The 18,986-nt window shown below is 37.5% G+C and overlaps 1 protein-coding gene and 1 pseudogene across 1 annotated transcript in view; both read right to left on the minus strand.

Annotated features, from left to right (window-relative positions):
* Window positions 1-2,744: 2,744 nt before the first annotated feature.
* CD96 (CD96 molecule) overlaps window positions 2,745-18,986 on the minus strand; it is an 85,263-nt gene continuing 69,021 nt past the window's right edge. Inside the window, 5 exon segments of the mRNA XM_033432239.2 lie at window positions 2,745-2,821; window positions 2,824-2,852; window positions 4,759-4,882; window positions 7,763-7,852; window positions 8,631-8,693. Coding sequence (XP_033288130.2) covers window positions 2,745-2,821; window positions 2,824-2,852; window positions 4,759-4,882; window positions 7,763-7,852; window positions 8,631-8,693 — 383 coding nt within the window.
* On the minus strand, window positions 12,343-13,655 carry LOC101276436 (cytosolic 5'-nucleotidase 3A-like; annotated as a pseudogene).

Genomic DNA, 18,986 nt, shown 5'->3' on the forward strand with positions numbered 1-18,986 from the left:
ATGTCTAGACCCATCACAGAAGCACTAGACAGGGTTTAAGAGTAATTTGAAAAGTGTTCCTTGGTCCCGACCTTGCCTAAGTTCATATTTGCTTGCTCTCTGGTTACATCTTCCTGGCAGGAGCCTGCAGCCTTGCTAGTAGTCACAGAATCCAGGAAAAAAAACAGCTTTGCCAGAGCTGAGAAATAAAATGTTCTGTTCCCACCACTTCACCATGTGTTTCTGGCTGGAACTTCAGCTCATTTCTGCCAGTTAATGTCTTTTTCTCTCAAGAGGGTAACTTTCACTCACCATTTCAGCTGTCTCTGCTGGACACTCAAGCTTCAGCTGGTTGACATAGCCATGACTGCTGTTGTCAAAAACTCAGGCTATGTCCGTCATCCCTCAAAGAACAAAGTTTCTGTGTTTCTGCAGATTCAAGTTCAAGTCAAAGCCATTCTCCTAAATCAGGGTGCCAAGGGGGCTGCCTTCGAAAACCTCTCCCCTTCCTCAGAGCCTCTGAGACAATGTTGTTTCCACTATCTCTGGCCTTGGTTAGTTTCTTTACACTTTCTTTCCAGCTTTTAATCTTGATTAGTTTCTTTTCTCTTTTCATTTCTTAGTCTTTGTTTTTTTTTTTTTTTTTTTTTTTTGCATACTTTCCTGGCCCTCCCACCCCAGGGGCCAATTATTTCTGCTTTTCTTTGTTTTCTGTCCACAATTTTTGGAATATGTTACCTGGGCATTTAAAAAAATCAATATTTACTTAAGTGCACACAAAACAGCTCTTGTATATAGTAAAAGGAGATACCAAAGCAGTTAAATATCATGATATAGTGGAGACTGATCACACTCTGGACTGGAAATCAGAGAGCTGGGTCATCATTTTGACCCTATCACTTCTAATTATGTAACTTTGGAAAGTCAATCTCACAGAGTCTCTAGCTCTTTATTTGTAATATGACCTCTAATGTCCATTGTAATCAAATATTTTATGATTTTAAAGACTTACACTGCAAGGTTAATTTGGTCAAGCTGACCGTATGTTCATCAGTTAAAACAAAACTTAAGCTTAATCAAGGGAAAGACTATTTTGATTGAATTAAGTTTGATTTTCTCTCTCACCCTAGGCACTTGCATAAGACCTAAATATGCCTACCTCTAGACTTATGCATATAGGTTAACTTTTGCTACAACAATGCTGTGTAACTGTCACACCATTTAATAATGCACATTTGGTTAGGCTGGAGGTTGGTTGGTCTAAATTGGGCCTGGCTTGGGTGGTTCTGCTCTAATCCATGAGTCTCTCATCCTCTTCTTGGAGCCAGCAGTCTAGCCTAAAATGTTCTTCTTATGGTAATGGCAGAGAACAAGAGAGTGAGTCCAACCACACAAAGACTTTCAAGTCTTGGATTAGTCAGGTCCATGGTATTTCATTGTCCAAAGCAAATCATATGGCCAAGCCCAAAGTCAAGGGGTGCTCATGATGCAGGTGGGCAAAGAAGTGAATATTTCTGAACAACAATGTTATATAACACACTGTGCTTTGGAAATGAGTGATGAAAATGCTTATATATGGCTTCTTCTCAGTGAAAATGAAGCCTATGATGAAGACATGCAGAAACCTTAGGGATTAGAGTCCAGAGTTGCTGGTTTGAGACAGGCTCTATGAACTTACTTGCACACAATTTTAAGGTGCAGGTAAAAGTGTCATTTTAGTCAAATGAGAGAGGTTAAGATCATAACACTGCCTGAAAATCATCTAGAGTCCTTCTATTTTGCAGAAAATTCCTCTGAATCATGGAATGAGTATCCATCCATGAATGAGCAACTGTTCACTCTATTCAAGTTGGAAATGAATTTGCAAATGTTGACCAGAACTTACTTATAAAACCAGAACAGCGCACTTCAAAGAGATGGCTAAGACTAAAACATCATGAGACACTTGCCATATGATAGATTAAACAATTACATGACGTACGTTGTACTGTACAACTGTCTATCCCTTTACCAGAACAATCTAGACATCCTCCAACTCGGCCACTTTTTACCCAATACTTCTACACATATTTATGTCTTCTAATGAGACAGTAAAACAAAACCAAATGGTTATCCTTTTGTTCATCCCATGTGCAGGAGCCCGGGCTGAGCATGACGGGAGGAAGAGTGAAGAAAGACTGGAACTGGGGTTCTTATGCAAGGTATTCTGTTTTCCTCCAGTGAAAGTAAACAACTGAATTTCAGTACAAAGACTAATTGCACTTTCCCATTATTTGGGACTCTCGCTAGAACTTTCACATTTTCTTCTTCTTGTAATTTTCCTAGGGAATGCAACAAACCTCAGAGATTATCATAATTTTGGCAAATAGCTTAGAATGTTAGCAGATGCCCCAAAGAGAAGAGGATCATGTATGGACATAAGCTTGAAACCCTTGTCATCCCCTCAAAGAATTAAAGTGAAACATAAAAACACTGCAAGTATTTTTTAATGACAGCAGCCTAATTTGCACTTCTTACATAAGCAAGAAAATCCCTGCAGATAGCATTAGGTGTGAGCTTCACATAGCCTCTCACTCTTGTTTAAATTTCCAGCATGTGCAGATGAAAGAGGGTGAGTTGCTGGGAAAACAGGTCATTCAATTCTGACATCCATTTCAACTGCAGTAGAGACTTGGCTAGAGGGTGATTATATTAATAAAGCACGATATCTATCTTTTCGATAGGATTCTAGCAGAGTTTTGCTTGTGTGGCAAAGTCTCAGAGGACTAGAGTGTCTCCAGCTCATGACAAGGCAGATCAACTCCAATGGACTCTTGAATGTAGGTGTACTTGATGGGAGGTGAGGCGGCTTGAAAGGCGGAGGTCTTTCCATGCTAGGAACAAAACATGGCTCCTTCAACGCTGAGAATGTCAGGGGGTGATGTATGTATGTATAATATATTTTTTAAAGTAGAAAACAGAGAAAGTGAAAGAGACATGCTTCTCTGGTTCTCTCAGATTTTTTTCCTGGCGTAACCTGCTTTTTAGTCCTGTTATGATAGTAGCATTAATTAATATTTATGTGATACTTTATAATTTGTAAATCATTTTAATCACAGCATTATATAATTTGTATTTAGGAATTGAATATTATTGTCACCATTCCATAGATAAAACTGAGGCTCAGAGGTTTTAAGCAACTTGTTCAAAGGAACCAGACCAGCAATTCAAGCCTTTTAACCAGAACCTACACTCTCCATGGCAACTGCCTCCTAATAGAAGAAGTGTTTCTCTTATGTGGGTTAAAACATTCCTTCAGGGACAAAATTTTAAAATTCTGGGACCAAAGATGGCAGCTTTTCTAATAGTCCCTTTGCCAACCTTACCCCCAACCTTCACCCACTCACTCACTGTGTGTATACTGTGGGGAAGGATGGAAGCGGGAAGTAAACTCTCCTGAGTCTCTGAGTGGATTGGTACTGGATGGATGATGCCCACATCCCTTCTGTTTGTTTTAGTGAATATTCTTAAAGTTGTCTTTGTATAAAGTACTGTTCTATGTTAGCACAATTCATCTCTCTCTCTGAAGCGCCTCAAGCACAAAGGTGAGTGTGGCATTCAGCTGTACAAATGCTCCAGCTCTCTTGATATCAGGAAATAGAGGTATATCTGTGAGCAGATTTATGTCCATGACTCAAATACTTCCAGTCTTTGTCTATCAATCCATAGTACCTTAATTTCTCCAGAGAGAGGGAGAGATTGTTTTTCATCTCTATATAACACAGACATTTGAATGCAGAACAATAAAAAAATCAATTCATATTTTCAGATTCCCGTTTTCTCATTTTAATATAAAAATCCCAACACCTATTACCTGGTTCTCTGATGCTTTAATGGAGACAATATATATATAAAAAGGTGGACAAAATTCTAAGAAATTTGCACTTCTATCTTTTATGGGAAATTAAGAATTTCTCAAGGTCACGTGGTGGCCAAAGTGTAGTATTTGGACAAGAATCCAGAATTTCTGACTCTGTTTGGTGTTTTATTCACCACAAAACACTCCTTGCACATGGCTATAGAGTCTTCGAGGGTACTCTAAGTAGAAGGTAGAGTACATGGTCAATGTTATCTGAGACAGTAGTAGTAAGATACGTGGAAGATCAGCTCTGTGTATTCTGAGGGTCTCCTCTAGGCATGGCCTAATCCAGACTGATCGATCCAAAGCAGCCGAGTCAGAAAAGTGAGGCTTAACCTTCATGTCATTTCAGAAAGATGAGTGGAGGGAGGAGAGTTTTGGAAAATATCTCAATAAGACAGAAAAGGGGTAACTCATTGCTTGCTTGCTTGCTTTTCCCCGTGGGGAAAAAGGAAAAGGGCAGTAAAAGCCCATTCTGCTGAAAAGCAGGTGGAAATTTCTTAAAATTACCTTTCTCACTCAATTTCACACTTGAGCATCTAGGCCCAGCGGGGCCCAGGCAATTCAGAGATGCATGAAAATGAAAAAACTAATGAAGATTAAGAGAAAAATCAGTTTCAGTTCTCATTTCATGCCCACTGACTTGTTCCATCCAGTGAGTGCTCGAGCCTGAACAGGGAGAGGTGGGACGAAGTCAGAAGTTGTGCATCTAATCCCCACTGTGTGGTGCCGGGGAAGCTAGGTAGCCTCTCTGGGCTTCTCTGAGCCTTATTTCCTCAGTTAAATATGAGACAAATGCTAGGAATGACATTTAAAGTGCTGAGTGAATATTTTGTACTGAAAAAAGTATCTGTTTCTGCGTATCTTAGTATTGGACTCACATTTCTTTTTGGTATTGACACAATTTTCTCACTCCAAGACCAAAGAGTACAAGGCAGGAAAAGAGCAAAGCTGCCACAGTCACTGGCCAGGACATTCCATCTTTGGGCTGATTAACCACAATACCTGAAAAGGGCATAAAGAGAGACGAACTTTAATGCCAAAGTTTGGCAACTGGAAGGCAGGATGAATTGAATTAGTTTGCTTACCTGAAACACGTTTTCTCCAAAGGCCATGGGGTGTTCATTGATCACAGTCGTGCTCTGGGGCCATATCTATGCCTTGTTCTCATATCTGTTCTTGCATTTATGCAATTGCTTTTTTCACATGAATGTCTTTCTTGTTAGAATGTTCCAGAACTGATCTTTTCTTTTTTTTTCATTTCCCCAAGACCCTGGACAATTCCTGGCACATGGTGCCCAGTGAAATGGTATTTGTAAGAATGACTAAATAAAACTGATCATCTGTAAATTTGTTTTCCAAATTCACTTCAGTAAAGAAAACTTTATATGTAGAAATATTGATCTAGCTTTGGATTTTCTTATTCTTTAAGGAGTCATTAAATGCTTTATGGAATATTCGTGTGTTAGGAGGAGGAGGAAAGAATAAAAAGCATTATAACAATTCAAAGGCCTGAAAGTCCAAAGCCAAAAAGGCCAGAGGCAATATAAATATAATATTCAGGACTGCTGTACTTTTTCTCTAACATGAAGGAAAAATTAAGAAAACAAACTCTCTTAGGAAATAAGACTGTCTGGTTCTGCCTGGCAGAGAATAAAAGGGAATGTTTATAATTATATAGTTGCTTAATTTTTTCCTTTTTAAAAAGTGTTTTATGATCACGTTAAAAATTCAAATAGTACAAAAATACGAAACTACAATGAAAAGGAAGTATCCTTACTTCTTCAGATGCCAGCTACCCACACTAGAGGCAATAACTTTTAATAGTTAATTATGTATCCTATCAGAAATTTTTTACTCATATATAAGCAAATATACGTACCATGAATATATATCCCTTCTTATTACAAATGGGGGCATACTGTACATACTGTTCTGTTCCTGGTTTCTTTCTCTTAAAAAATATTCTTGGGATACTTTTCACGGAAGTGCATAGAGGTTTTCCTCATGCTACAATAGTAAATTACTGGCTAGTTCCCCAACGTATGGATCTACCATAGTTTATTTAATTGGCCTCTTAATGTTAGATGGTTAACTTGTTTCCAGGCTTTTCTTATTTCTAACAACACTCCAGTGAAATTCCTAATACATTATAGGTAGATCATTAGCTCTTCAGATTACATAAATTCTTCGGGCAAAAAGTGCATTTTTGTATCAGAATTATCTGGATTGTTTTTGTTTTTTTCATCATTTTCACTAGATTATAAACTGATTGTAGGTGGAGACTAGTTTTTTAATTGTTTTGATTGCCTCAGATTTATTACACTGCTTTTCATAGAGCAAAGTTTCAAAAACTACAGGCCAAAAAACTGGATTTCAAATATTAGTTACCAAATCTCTTCTATGTTTTACATAGTTTGGATGGCAGCCACATGATGTCATGTTAACACTGGGTATCAGTGCTGAAGATTTTTCCTCTTACAACACGTATCCAGGGATTCAAGGTCTTCCTGATGCTCACGCTACTCTAGCCCTGTCAAAGCAGACACTGAGGGTACCCTGGAAGCTCACACAGTCCTAAAATACGTAACCGTGTGGCTCATTGTATGCACAGGTGGCTAGAGAGTCCACAGTAGTTCAAACCACTGGAATATCATGATCACAAAAGAAATAATCTCACAAGAGGTCAATTTAGGACTACACAAAGTTCTGTTTTAGTAAAGTCAAGACTTACTAAGCTCTACACTGGTAATATGGTGGAATATAACATTTTACCTCCAAAGTTTTAGAGAAATGAAAGAACAAAAGGTTTTAAATAGGTCTTCTAATAGGTCTTCCATCAATGCTTACTGATTTTCTCCCAACCAAATATAGAAAATGAGACCACTGACTTCAGGAATGTCTTGGTGGAGAAGCCGAGCTCCAATCTTGCCCTGTCTCTCAATTAGGCAGTTCTTTAAGGCACCAATAGTGAAAGATGTTAGTAGGATGTCAGTTTGCAGCTCTGCTGCTATGTGGTGTGCAGGTTGGATGATGCTCCAGTAACTGAGGACTGTATGACCCTCAATATGAAATAAACCGAGTCCCCTGGTGGAACGTTCATCATTTAAGTGAATACCTTCTGAAGGGAAAGAGTTGATTATGGCTCTGAATTTACAATCAAGATCTGTGTTGGGAGGGTCCTAACTTTATTGAATACCATGACCTCTTATGATATAAAACAAGGGATTACATTTAACATTGACAAAATTTTATTAGTTGAATTATAGGAATACTCTTTTTTTTTTTTTTTTTTTTTTGCGGTATGTGGGCCTCTCACCGTTGTGGCCTCTCCCGTTGCGGAGCACAGGCTCCGGAGGCGCAGGCCCAGCCGCCGTGGTGCACGGGCCCAGCCACTCCGCGGCATGCAGGATCCTCCCGGACCAGGGCACGAACCCATGTCCCCTGCATCGGCAGGCGGACCCCCAACCACTGCGCCACCGGGAAGCCCTACAGGAATACTCTTTGTTCCAAAAATCAGACTATACTTTCACAGAACCGAAATGTTTCTCACTACTTTTTACCTGGCTCATTCTCATTCATTTTTCAGATTTTAATTTTAAATATATCCTCGGAGAATCCTTTCTTGTTCCCCAATTAAAATCAGAGCTTTCTGTTAGACGCTGGCCACACCTTGTACTATACCATAAGATGTGTCACAAATAAATTGAATTGCACGATTATTTATTTACTAAATATCCTCTATAATAGATTATAATCTTCAGGAGGCAAGTGTTTTCAACGAATACCCAACAACTGGCACAGTACCTGACAAATGGCAGGTACTCAGTAAATACTTGTTGAGTGAATAAAACATAAACGTTTAAAAAATGGTAAATGGCTCACCAGTGATATGGATATGATTATTTTTAGTAGATCCATTGGCAGTTGTGGGAACTTCTGAAAATGCTCTGGCTGTGCTGGTGAAGGTGTCACCTAGGGATATAAAGAGGATATCTGATCTGATCCTAGTGACCATCTCCACCTGGTCAAGAAGTGTAAAATTGTGATTGGACTTCACTTGCTATTCGCAAGGGCTCAATTTGAATGGCCTAAATGCTCCTAAAATATTACCTGTAAAATTTACTAAGGACCAATTTATGCAGGACTGGTATCCTAGGATCTAACAGTTACCACAGAGTGAAACTTCCTATTGGTTTAAAGAAAAACAAGAGAAACAATACAGCACATAAAACGAAATAAGATCTGCTAAAGAATCTCCATGAGACGTGGTTATGGGCAAATGTCTGAAGTTGGTGTCATGGGAAGATGAGGCTTATCCATGGTAGCCCAGGTTATCAGAGGTCCAATGGGTCAAAATACTGATTCTTCCCACTCTAATATGTTTGATAAGATCAATAAAAATTCCTCTGCAACATCTGAGTAGACAAATCCATGTCAACAAATCATTCCATTTTCCAGTGGAAAATTAAAACTTAAAATGCACTTTAATGGATTTGGCCCCCAAATGCTATTATGTAGATTTCATTTTGAAATAAAATAGAGACAAATCTAAGACTTGTTCTCTGACTACCTTTTTTGAGTGACTGGGAAGAATTTTGGTTCCATCCATTGTCATTTTTATCATCACTGTCGTTTTCATCAAGATGCACTTTTAAATACCTGAGATTGGCTTCGTTCTCATTTTTCCACCTCTGATCAAATAAAGCAGACCACAGCCTTCCCTGACACTAAATTTTCCCTAAGTGCTCACCATGAAGTGTCGAACCTGCCCTTGAGGGGGATGAACTGTACGTCTCACTGGGCATCCATGAAGCTGCTAAAGGAAGAAGATAATGGAAAAGTTAATCTGTATAAGACTAATTATTTTATTGTCTCTTCTTGACCTTTAATTGAACCTAAAAATTCAGCACACATTAGAATGTCCCAAAATAAAGTGGGAGTTGAGGGAATGCTTGTGGTCCAGATGTTTCTAATAGGGAAGGTTTTGATCACAGCCATTTAAAGCAGGAAGAAGAAATGGAAGAAAACACTAGGAGAGGTTTTTCCAGCCCCAGAGAGTGTGTTGTGACTGTTCTCATGTCTATCCCACAGAGGAGCTAAAAGAATGAAAGCCCAGGTGTGTTACAGTGGCCTTCAGTAAAGAAAAGATACCAATAGGACTTTTTTTTTTTTAACATCTTTATTGGAGTATAATTGCTTTACAATGGTGTGTTAGTTTCTGCTTTATAACAAAGTGAATCAGTTATACATATATATATATCCCCATATCTCTTCCCTCTTGCATCTCCCTCCCTCCCACCCTCCCTATCCCACCCCTCTAGGTGGTCACAAGGCACCAAGCTGATCTCCCTGTGCTATGCGGCTGCTTCCCACTAGCTATCTATTTTACATTTGGCAGTGTATATATGTCCACGCCACTCTCTCACTTCATCCCAGCTTACCCTTCCCCCTCCTCATGTCCTCAGGTCCATTCTCTACAGCTGCATCTTTATTCCTATCCTGCCCCTAGGTTCTTCAGACCACTTTTTTTTTAGATTCCATATATATGTGTTAGCATACGGTATTTGTTTTTCTCTTTCTGACTTACTTCACTCTGTATGACAGGCTCTGGGTCCATCCACCTCACGACAAATAGCTCAATTTTGTTTCTTTTTATGGCTGAGTAATATTCCATTGTATATATGTGCCACATCTTCTTTATCCATTCATCTGTTGATGGACCCTTAGGTTGCTTCCATGTCCTGGCTATCGTAAATAGAGCTGCAATGAACATTTTGGTACATGACTCTTTTTGAATTATGGTTTTCTCAGGGTATATGCCCAGTAGTGGGATTGCTGGGTCATATGGTAGTTCTTTTTGTAGTTTTTTAAGGAACCTCCATACTGTTCTCCATAGTAGCTGTATCAATTTACATTCCCACCAACAGTGCATGAGGGTTCATACCCTCTCCAGCATTTATTGTTTGTAGATTTTTTGATGATGGCCATTCTGACCAGTGTGAGATGATATCTCATTGTAGTCTTGATTTGCATTTCTCTAATGATTAATGATGTTGAGCATTCTTTCATGTGTTTGTTGGCAATCTGTATATCTTCTTTAGAGAAATGTCTATTTAGGTCTTCTGCCCATTTTTGGATTGGTTTGTTTGTTTTTTTGATATTGCGCTGCATGAGCTGCTTGTAAATTTTGGAGATTAATCCTTTGTCAGTTGCTTCATTTGCAAATATTTTCTCCCATTCTGAGGGTTGTCTTCTCATCTTGTTTATGGTTTCCTTTGCTGTGTAAAAGCTTTTAAGCTTCATCAGCTCCCATTTGTTTATTTTTGTTTTTATTTCCATTTCTCTAGTAGGTGGGTCAAAAAGTATCTTGCTGTGATTTATGTCATAGAGTGTTCTGCCTATGTTTTCCTCTAAGAGTTTAATAGTGTCTGGCCTTACATTTAGGTCTTTAATCTATTTTGAGTTTATTTTTGTGTATGGTATTAGGGAGTGTTCTAATTTCATTCTTTTATATGTAGCTGTCCAGTTTTCCCAGCACCACTTGTTGAAGAGGCTGTCTTTTCTCCACTGTATATTCTTGCCTCCTTTATCAAAGATAGGTGACCATATGTGCGTGGGTTTATCTCTGGGCTTTCTATCCTGTTCCATTGATCTATATTTCTTTTTTTTGCCAGTACCATACTCTCTTGATTACTGTAGCTTTGTAGTATAGTCTGAAGGGTAAGCTGACATTATTGTTTGACCATGAAAACTGAAGTGTCAACAGCAAATAATCAGACCCCTGTGGTTACAGGACTTGTTAGCTGCTGGGTGAGTCCTTTTGATACATTCAGAGGCAAACCTTCCCCTTGAGTGGATGGCAGCAAATTCCAGCAGCACATATGGCCTTTGAAATAGATATATCAACTCATTTTGTTTAGCTCTCCAGCTCCGGCAAGAAAGTTCCACTTCTTGGCAGACTCCACATATCTGTACCTGATAACATGCCTATAATGTAATGTAAAGTAAAATATCTGCAGTAGTATATGGTTATAGTCGGTAGAAAAACATTATGCTCATTTATTTAAAACATTAGTATACATGATTTTCCAAGCTGAATGCTTTCTTTTGTGTCAAGACCAAAACAATAAGCAAAACCAAAATAAAATAAAACAAACATTAAAACCCCCCTTAGCCTGACCCTTTCTTGGTTTCTCTCTAGATGCCAATAGCAGTTACAGCTGCCGACAAAGGTATGTTACCAGGCCCTTTGGAAGAGCTGAAAGTCACTGCTTTCTGGGGATTGCTCACAGGACAGTCTGTGACAGCTGCTCCACTTGGGGTCACCCCCCAGGTTAGGGTGATTTTGTATATAGCTATTTTGAGTTTGTCTAGGTCTGGGAGATGTTCAATATAGTTCTATGACTATATTGTTCAATATAGTTCTATGACTATATCTTCAATATAGTTCTATGACCCTGTACATGTGATCTTGATCCTTTTTGTTGTAGACAGAATGCCAAGGTCTATAGATGACAATGGACTGGGTACTTTTTTAATGCCAATTTTTAATGTTTAAGCCATTAAGCCAGGAGTTTGATTGACACAGAGCAAAACCAACTAAAAAGAAATTGGAGCCAGGCCTGGATTTAGGTAAAATTATGAAGAAGGAAGTTTCTTCTGGATAACCTTACGGATTTTTTGCCCAATATGGTGTCTCCTTTACTTCCTACTTTTAGGGCCTGATGCCTTTATTTCTTATGTCTTCAAAGTCTGTTTGCAAGAAAGGATATGATAAATTAATTTATGCTAAGATATGAATGGTTTAACAAGTGCTATCACCTTGAGACAAATGGATATTTAAAAATAGATTTTCTATTTTACGTTTATTATCAGCGAGTCAATATAGAACACCTGTAATGATCAGCTACATGTGGATACCAACTGTTTTTTCATTAAATACAGAGCGCCAGTCTTTTCTGGCCAATTTTTATTTTCTCCAAATAAGAAAACCAAACATAATACAATTTCAGGAGATGGTAATACCATCAGCATGATCCATCCAAATTGCAAAACTGGCAATACTTAACTTAAAATCATGTAAATTATTTGACCATTTCATAAAATTTCTTGTTGGCCTTCTGAAAACTTTTCAAGTATAAAAAGATCTCAAAATATGTGTGATAAAATTGAATTACAAAATCCACTTTGGAAAACTAGGGAGTTATTTTTCTGATTTTGGCTTTAAGATTTTTCAAAATCTGTTAAAAAGAAATAAAGAGGAAAGTGTGTTGAGAGAGGCGAAGAAAAAGAAGCTTCCAGCTGATAGACTTAACATGTCTGAAAATATTTCAGTAATGTAAAGGAAAAACTTCAAGAGCAAGAATATATTACAATTAAGAGCGTTTCAGCAAGATTAAGAGATGGGCAGTTCTTGTATTAACTGCTCCCATAGGAGAGAGGTCTTCCTGAAGAATACCAGCTTATAGAATCCTCAGTAAGATAGAGCTGGCTATCTCCAGTGATTTATCTTTCACTAAAACAATACTTTTTCTAAAAGCTCACCCACTCCATCATTTAGATATCCAGTTTTTAGGATGTGTTAAACACCGGCTACTCCATCTGCCATTCTTAAGTCTCCTTGGGAGTCTCTCAGCAGAGTTAAATTATTATTGTCCTTTAATTGATTGAAATATTCTGTGTTCTTCAAGGTATCATCATGTTTGTTAAATATATAGGTTAATTCTCCTTTAAATTCTTTGAGAACACATTTTCATCAAAATCCATGAGTGAACACTACTTTGCCATTTGGATGGCAAACACCAGCTTGATGGATAACATCCTTAAGTACGTCACCATTATTGGTCGAAAATATGAACATAGGGATATGGTGTAGTTAGAGTTTCTCAAATATATTCTTATATCCCTCCTTTAGCATAACATCAGTTTCCTCCACAATTCCTTTAAATTTAGCTTTTGATAAAGGTTATTTGACAAGGAGACTCTGTGAACTTAGCATACCATTCTACCATAAAAGGGTACTTTTATGGTAAAAACAAGATCACTTTGATAGCATTGTCTTTTTCCTTGAGTTGCAATAACTTTTTTTTTTTTTTTTTGCGGTACGCGGGCCTCTCACTGTTGTGGCCTCTCCCGTTGCGGAGCACAGGCTCCGGACGCGCAGGCCCAGCGGCCGTGGTGGCTCAGGGGCCCAGCCGCTCCGCAGCATGTGGGATCCTCCCGGACCGGGGCACGAACCCACATCCCCTGCATCGGCAGGCGGACTCTCAACTACTGCGCCACCAGGGAAGCCCAGAGTTGCAATAACATTTTTTGACATTCATTTGCAACCAGCTTACAGTTCTCAATAATATTATGACATGTTAGGCATCTTTCCCTTTGTAGGAAAATCCTTACTGTCATATAAAAGTCCATAATTATCTGGTTTGGCAGCTCCTCTTTTGACAATATCACAGGTAATTTCTGGTACTCTTATAGGGTTCTTGAGGCAAACTGAACTTTTCTAAAATTCTGGCATGATTTTTACAGGTACAGACTTTATATTGAGTAAACAATCTTCCTTAAGACACTCTGAGTTCTGCCCTTAATTTTGTCCTAGAACAAAGGCATAGGGTGGCAAGCAATAATCACAGATGCAGGGCTTGGACACAGAGATGTCACTGATCTTGGTCTTCTGCCCCAACTTTTCCTTCAAGGGGAATATATACTGGGTCAGCATCATCTCTTCCATCAGGATGCAAATACTGGCACCAGCTACTGTGTCCATTCTTGCCATGATCACTTAGTCCCTAAATGGGACCCCCTTATGCTCTTCCTAACAAAGATGACATTTATGAGCTTTGGAAGTGTGGGGCTTGTGTACTAACTGTGAAGAACATGGAGCCCCCAGAAATTGGTATTTTAACAGAGGATCGAATTTTAAATCAGAGGACTAAATCTTTAATTTGAGGCTGACCTAATGAGGAATTAGGTGACAGAATGGGAGCAGAACAGTGTTTTAGATAAAAGGAAAATGGAAAGAGATGTGATCTGAGACATGTAAGATTTTAGAATTTGAAGATAAGAATGGTGAGTTTAGAGAATCAGCATCCTGACCAACAGGGAACGGAGGGACTGAAGAGATTATGGTGCAGCCGGACACAGGGCCCAGCATCGTTGTAGGTCCTGGCATTGCTGTGTCCCTGCCATTGACCCTCAACTCCTCAACTCTAGCTTCTCCATCACCCTCTGCCTATGGAAAGTAAAAAGGGTTGTTATGAAATTATTAGGCACAACTACCAGGAACTTGAGGAGAAACAGCCAGGACCAGGGACAGGATAAGAAATGCACTTGTAAGATTTAAGAAGAATACATAAATTTTGAAGAATATGGGATGCAAGGTCAAAGAACAAAATAAAGACCTCATGTGAGATCGACAAGAGGTACTCTGAGGCCTGTGTGTGTGTGTGTGTGTGTGTGTGTGTGTGTGTGTGCGCGCGCGTACATGTGGTGACAGTGAACTTGATGATTTTGGTAATGGGATAAATTGGAGGCTTAGGGACTCATGGAGACTCGTATCATTTTTCTGCTTGCCTAACTTAGACAGACAAGCTGATTTCAATGTGGCTTTAGGCTCCACTGGGTCAGATGGATGGCAGGAAAAACCAGAAAGAAAAAAGTAATTAAGCTTCAGTTTTCTCCTCCATGGCCTGATCACCTGTGTCAGGATGAAAATGTGTCCCAGGTTGTTATTAAGCTCATACATTTTGGGTATTTAGAAGTTCAGATTTGGTATCCTCATTTCATAGATGGTTACAGTAAAATACGCATTACTGTTCTAGACTGTAGGAAATATGGAAGCTGAACTAGGATTAGATTCCAACACTCTTGAATTGCAGCCAAGACCTCTTCAAGTTAATAAATAACAAAATAACAACAAAAGAATATATTAAAACATACACTAATAAATTTATTGTAAATGCAATGTACTCAGAACTTCCTTGTGACATCCAAATATATATGAGCTATACAAAATGCATGTATAAGCAAATATCCCATAGAATGTGTTCATAAATAGCAAGGGCCCTAGAAACACTGCTAGTGGGTTTGTTTCACTAGAAATCCATCCATTATCATTCTTTTTTCCCCTCTGAACATTTCATAAATCTATTGAAATAAACATATTGGAAGAAAAAAATCCCATTACCAATGCCTGACACGAATCTTGCCAAATGCATCATCTAATATTGGATGTCACACTGCAGTCCAATCCAATGAGTAGAAACATGTTTCAAAAACAGTATGGGACTGAGCAATCAATATTAACTTGTTGAATCCTAATGTGTTTTTGTGAATGATTATAAATAGAGCAACTCACTGTGGGGAATTTTTTCTCTAAGCTTATGGATGAAAAATGGCAAATGGTTAACAAGATCTTCTTGCATAAATAAAAAAGTGGGTTTTCACTGCCAGGAAAAAAAATTGTTTGTTGGGTTTTAGCGTCCCTTCCTAGATTTCACAATTTCTAAGGCTATTTTTATGGTAAGAATGATAAAGAGATGTCTGAGGATAGATGAAGTTTTCAAGTGGGGAAGGACAGAAAATGTGAAGGATTACAATAGTTCATTTCACTATGAAATCTATTGAAAAGACTAAGAATATACTTGTGTAAATTAGGAAGCACTTTCAAGCAAGACCCTTTCAATTTTCTAGTTTCAGGGGCAAAAAGTACCTTGGGTGGCCTCTATGCTTCATATTGATGGGATGCACGGGGTAAAAAGGATTTTATTCTGGGCACACATGCTATTGTAATAACAATTTAAATAAAACAAATAAATAAAAAGCTCAAAACTTTCAATTAAACAGATCATTTCTTTTCACTGTGTGTGTGTGTGTTTTCTTCCTTGCCCAAATGTACACATACCTTTTCAATCATTCAACAAATATGTGCTGAGCACCTACTGTTGCCTGCCACTATTACAGATGTTAGAATACTACAGTGAACAACAGAAAAAGGTTTAGGTCCCTGTTCTTGTGTATCTTACATTCTAGCATAATTTCAATAGACAATCAAATAATTCAAATAAACAAAGGAAAACATCAGATGCTAATTAAAATATGGGATAATTTATGTGCAATCATAGCATAAATTTAAGTTGGAGTTCAGCTCTTTCCTATAACATTGTCCAATAAATTTTTATCCCCATTGTCACATGATCTACCTTCCCTGTAACCAAGAAGTATTAATTCATTTATTGATTCAACAATATTTGTTGAGAACCAACTCAATACCATGCACTATCTCAGGCACTGTGGATACAGGTAAACAAACAAAAAAACACTCTCATGGAATTTTCTTGTATTATAGTATCAAGAATAAAGGGTGACAACTAGTGTAGGTAGAGTTTCAGCATAGTTTATTATAAACAACTCAATTTTATGTTAACATCAATTTTATGTTTAACATAGGATAAATGTTAATCTATTAAGTATGAACTTTCATCCCCAGTCTAATGCTTTTTATTATCAATTAATATCTGATTGGTAAAAAATTCCCAGCTTCTACCCTTTTCTATGTAGCTTAGTACATTTTGGCTATTGTTTTGTTTGGCTTCATAATATCCATTGAGTTATTATCTCATCCTACCCCCAACTCATACACACAGATTTTGGAATTATTAAAAATGACACTGTAAATATTTACTCCCTGTCCCATCCCTTGTATGCCCATTCAAAAGCAAATGCTGTTCTGAATGTTGTCTATTATTCACTTACTTATATATATTTTAAATTTTTATCACTTATTATGTCTAAGCCATATAGTGTTTGGCTGTACTTGCTTTTAATCCTAGAGATTATCATAGTAAGTGAAGTAAGCCGGCCAAACATCAGAGAAAGACAAACATCATATGATATAGCTTATATGTGGAATCTAAAACAATGATACTAGTGAACTTATTTACAAAACAGAAATAGACTTATAGATGTAGAAAACAAACATGGTTACCAAAGGGGACAAGAGGGGAGGGATAAATTAAGTGTTAGGGATTAACAGATACACACTACTATATATAAAATAGATAATCAACAAGAACCTACTGAATAGCACAGGGAACTATACTCAATATCTCATAAAAAATATGAATGTGAAAAAAGAATATATATTTATATATATCTGAATCACTTTGCTGTATACCTGAAGCTAACACAACATTATAAATCAACTTTATTTCAATAAAAATTTTTAAAATTTTTAAAATTTTAAAAAATAAAATTTACTTTAAAATATCATTCCATATATTGTCACTTGGCGTTTACTTTTTTGACTCAATACAGTGTTATTAAGATTCATTCATGCTGTCATACGTGGCTGCCATTCACTCATTTTTCATTGCTCCATAGTATTTTATGATATGACTATATAACAGTTTATTTATCCACCCTCCTAACTATGACCATTTAGATAAGTTACAGTTTTTTTGTTATTATGAGTAGTGTTTTCCCCCCAACGTTTGTGTACATATCTCCTGGACACATGTAATAACTTGTTTTCTGGGGGGTATTTATCTTGGAGTAGAAGTGTTGAATTGTCTGCTATGAAACTCTTCAGCTATAAAGCATAATGCTTAAGTGGTGGAAAGAGATGGTACCAATTATTACCCTCACCAGCAACATATAACAAATTGTATTAATCTAAATCCTATATAACACTTGGCAATTCCAGACTTAATTTTTGCAAGTTGATTATGTGTAAAATGACTTCCTGAGCTTAGTCTTCACTGGCATGTCCTGATTGTTAGAGAGGCTGAGAATCTCTACATGTTTTCTAGCTACTTGTGTTTCATCTTTTGTGATGTGCCTATTTGTTCATTTCCTACTGCTTTTTGTCTTTTTAAAACTTGGTTGGTAGGCATTCTTTATATATTCTTGATATAAAGTTTTGAACCTTTGCTAACTATATATTCTTGATCCTTTTTCAAGTATGTGTGGCAAATATCTTCTCCCAGATTATAGTTTGCCTTGTTTTAAACTGTCTTTAAGGAGTCTTTTGATGAAAAAAATGTTCTTAATATTATTGTATTCTAATTTTTCAATTGTTTTTATGGCCTTGTGTCTCTTTTTTAGCCCTTTCTTACCCCAAAGCCAGGAAGAAGTTCACCCTAATTTTATTACATGTTTTAATATTTAGCTTTTTGACACAAATATCTTAAACTACATGGAGTTTATTTTTGTGTACTGTGCATGGTGGGAGTGCATTTTAACATGCTTTTCTTATAAAAAAATCAACGTTCCTGGGTCCACTTGCTGAACAGTCTCTTCCTTTTACGGTACTCTGCATGCCACCTTTGACATACATCTAGGTTACACTGCCTTATGGATCTCTTTGTGTTCTCTCTCTTCTGATACTGCCTTTTCATTCCTGTATTTGGGTACTGAGTTCATGGGTGTCTATTATATTATCAACGTATTTGCTGAGAGAATTGTGTTACATTAAATTATAGAGCGTCATGCCCAGACTAAGAATGAAACCGTGTCATGAATTAAAGATTGTGATTAATCGAAATCTGTGAACCTGACATCCATAAAAGAGATTAAATAAATAAATTATGCTCAAAGAGTGATATTACACAGGTTCCTTTTCTCTCTTTGATTTACTTCCTAAGGACAAGTTCCTTAGGAACAGTGAGATGACTGACTGAGCCAGTGGGTATAAAAGACTTTTAGAGGTTTTCAATGTACAACTTAAATGCTTTTTAAAAGAGACATACACATTTACTCTGTGGCAAAGGGCCCGGGAGTTAAATTCAGAAGTCCTGCACCTGTGGCATCCAGGTTTCTCTTCGCTTTAGCCACATCCTTTGCTGCTTCCCACCATGCTGATCTTTGTCTTGTACCACTAAGAGGCAGTATATTTCCTTTTCAAATCCTGTCAGTACCTGCTAAAGCAGCATCAGCAGACCCTGCTGCTACTTGGTCAGATGACAAGTAACAAACCATTTCTGTGCCTCACACTGGGCTCTCTCTTTTCGTTTTTTTTTAGTGATATGCATATTCTAGCTAGTTCCCTCTTTCCCCAGATCTACTAATAGTTTGCTTTTTTATCTCTACTTTACTCAGATGTTGCCTT

Source organism: Orcinus orca, chromosome 5, assembly GCF_937001465.1.
Source record: "Orcinus orca chromosome 5, mOrcOrc1.1, whole genome shotgun sequence".
Taxonomy (NCBI): domain Eukaryota; kingdom Metazoa; phylum Chordata; class Mammalia; order Artiodactyla; family Delphinidae; genus Orcinus; species Orcinus orca.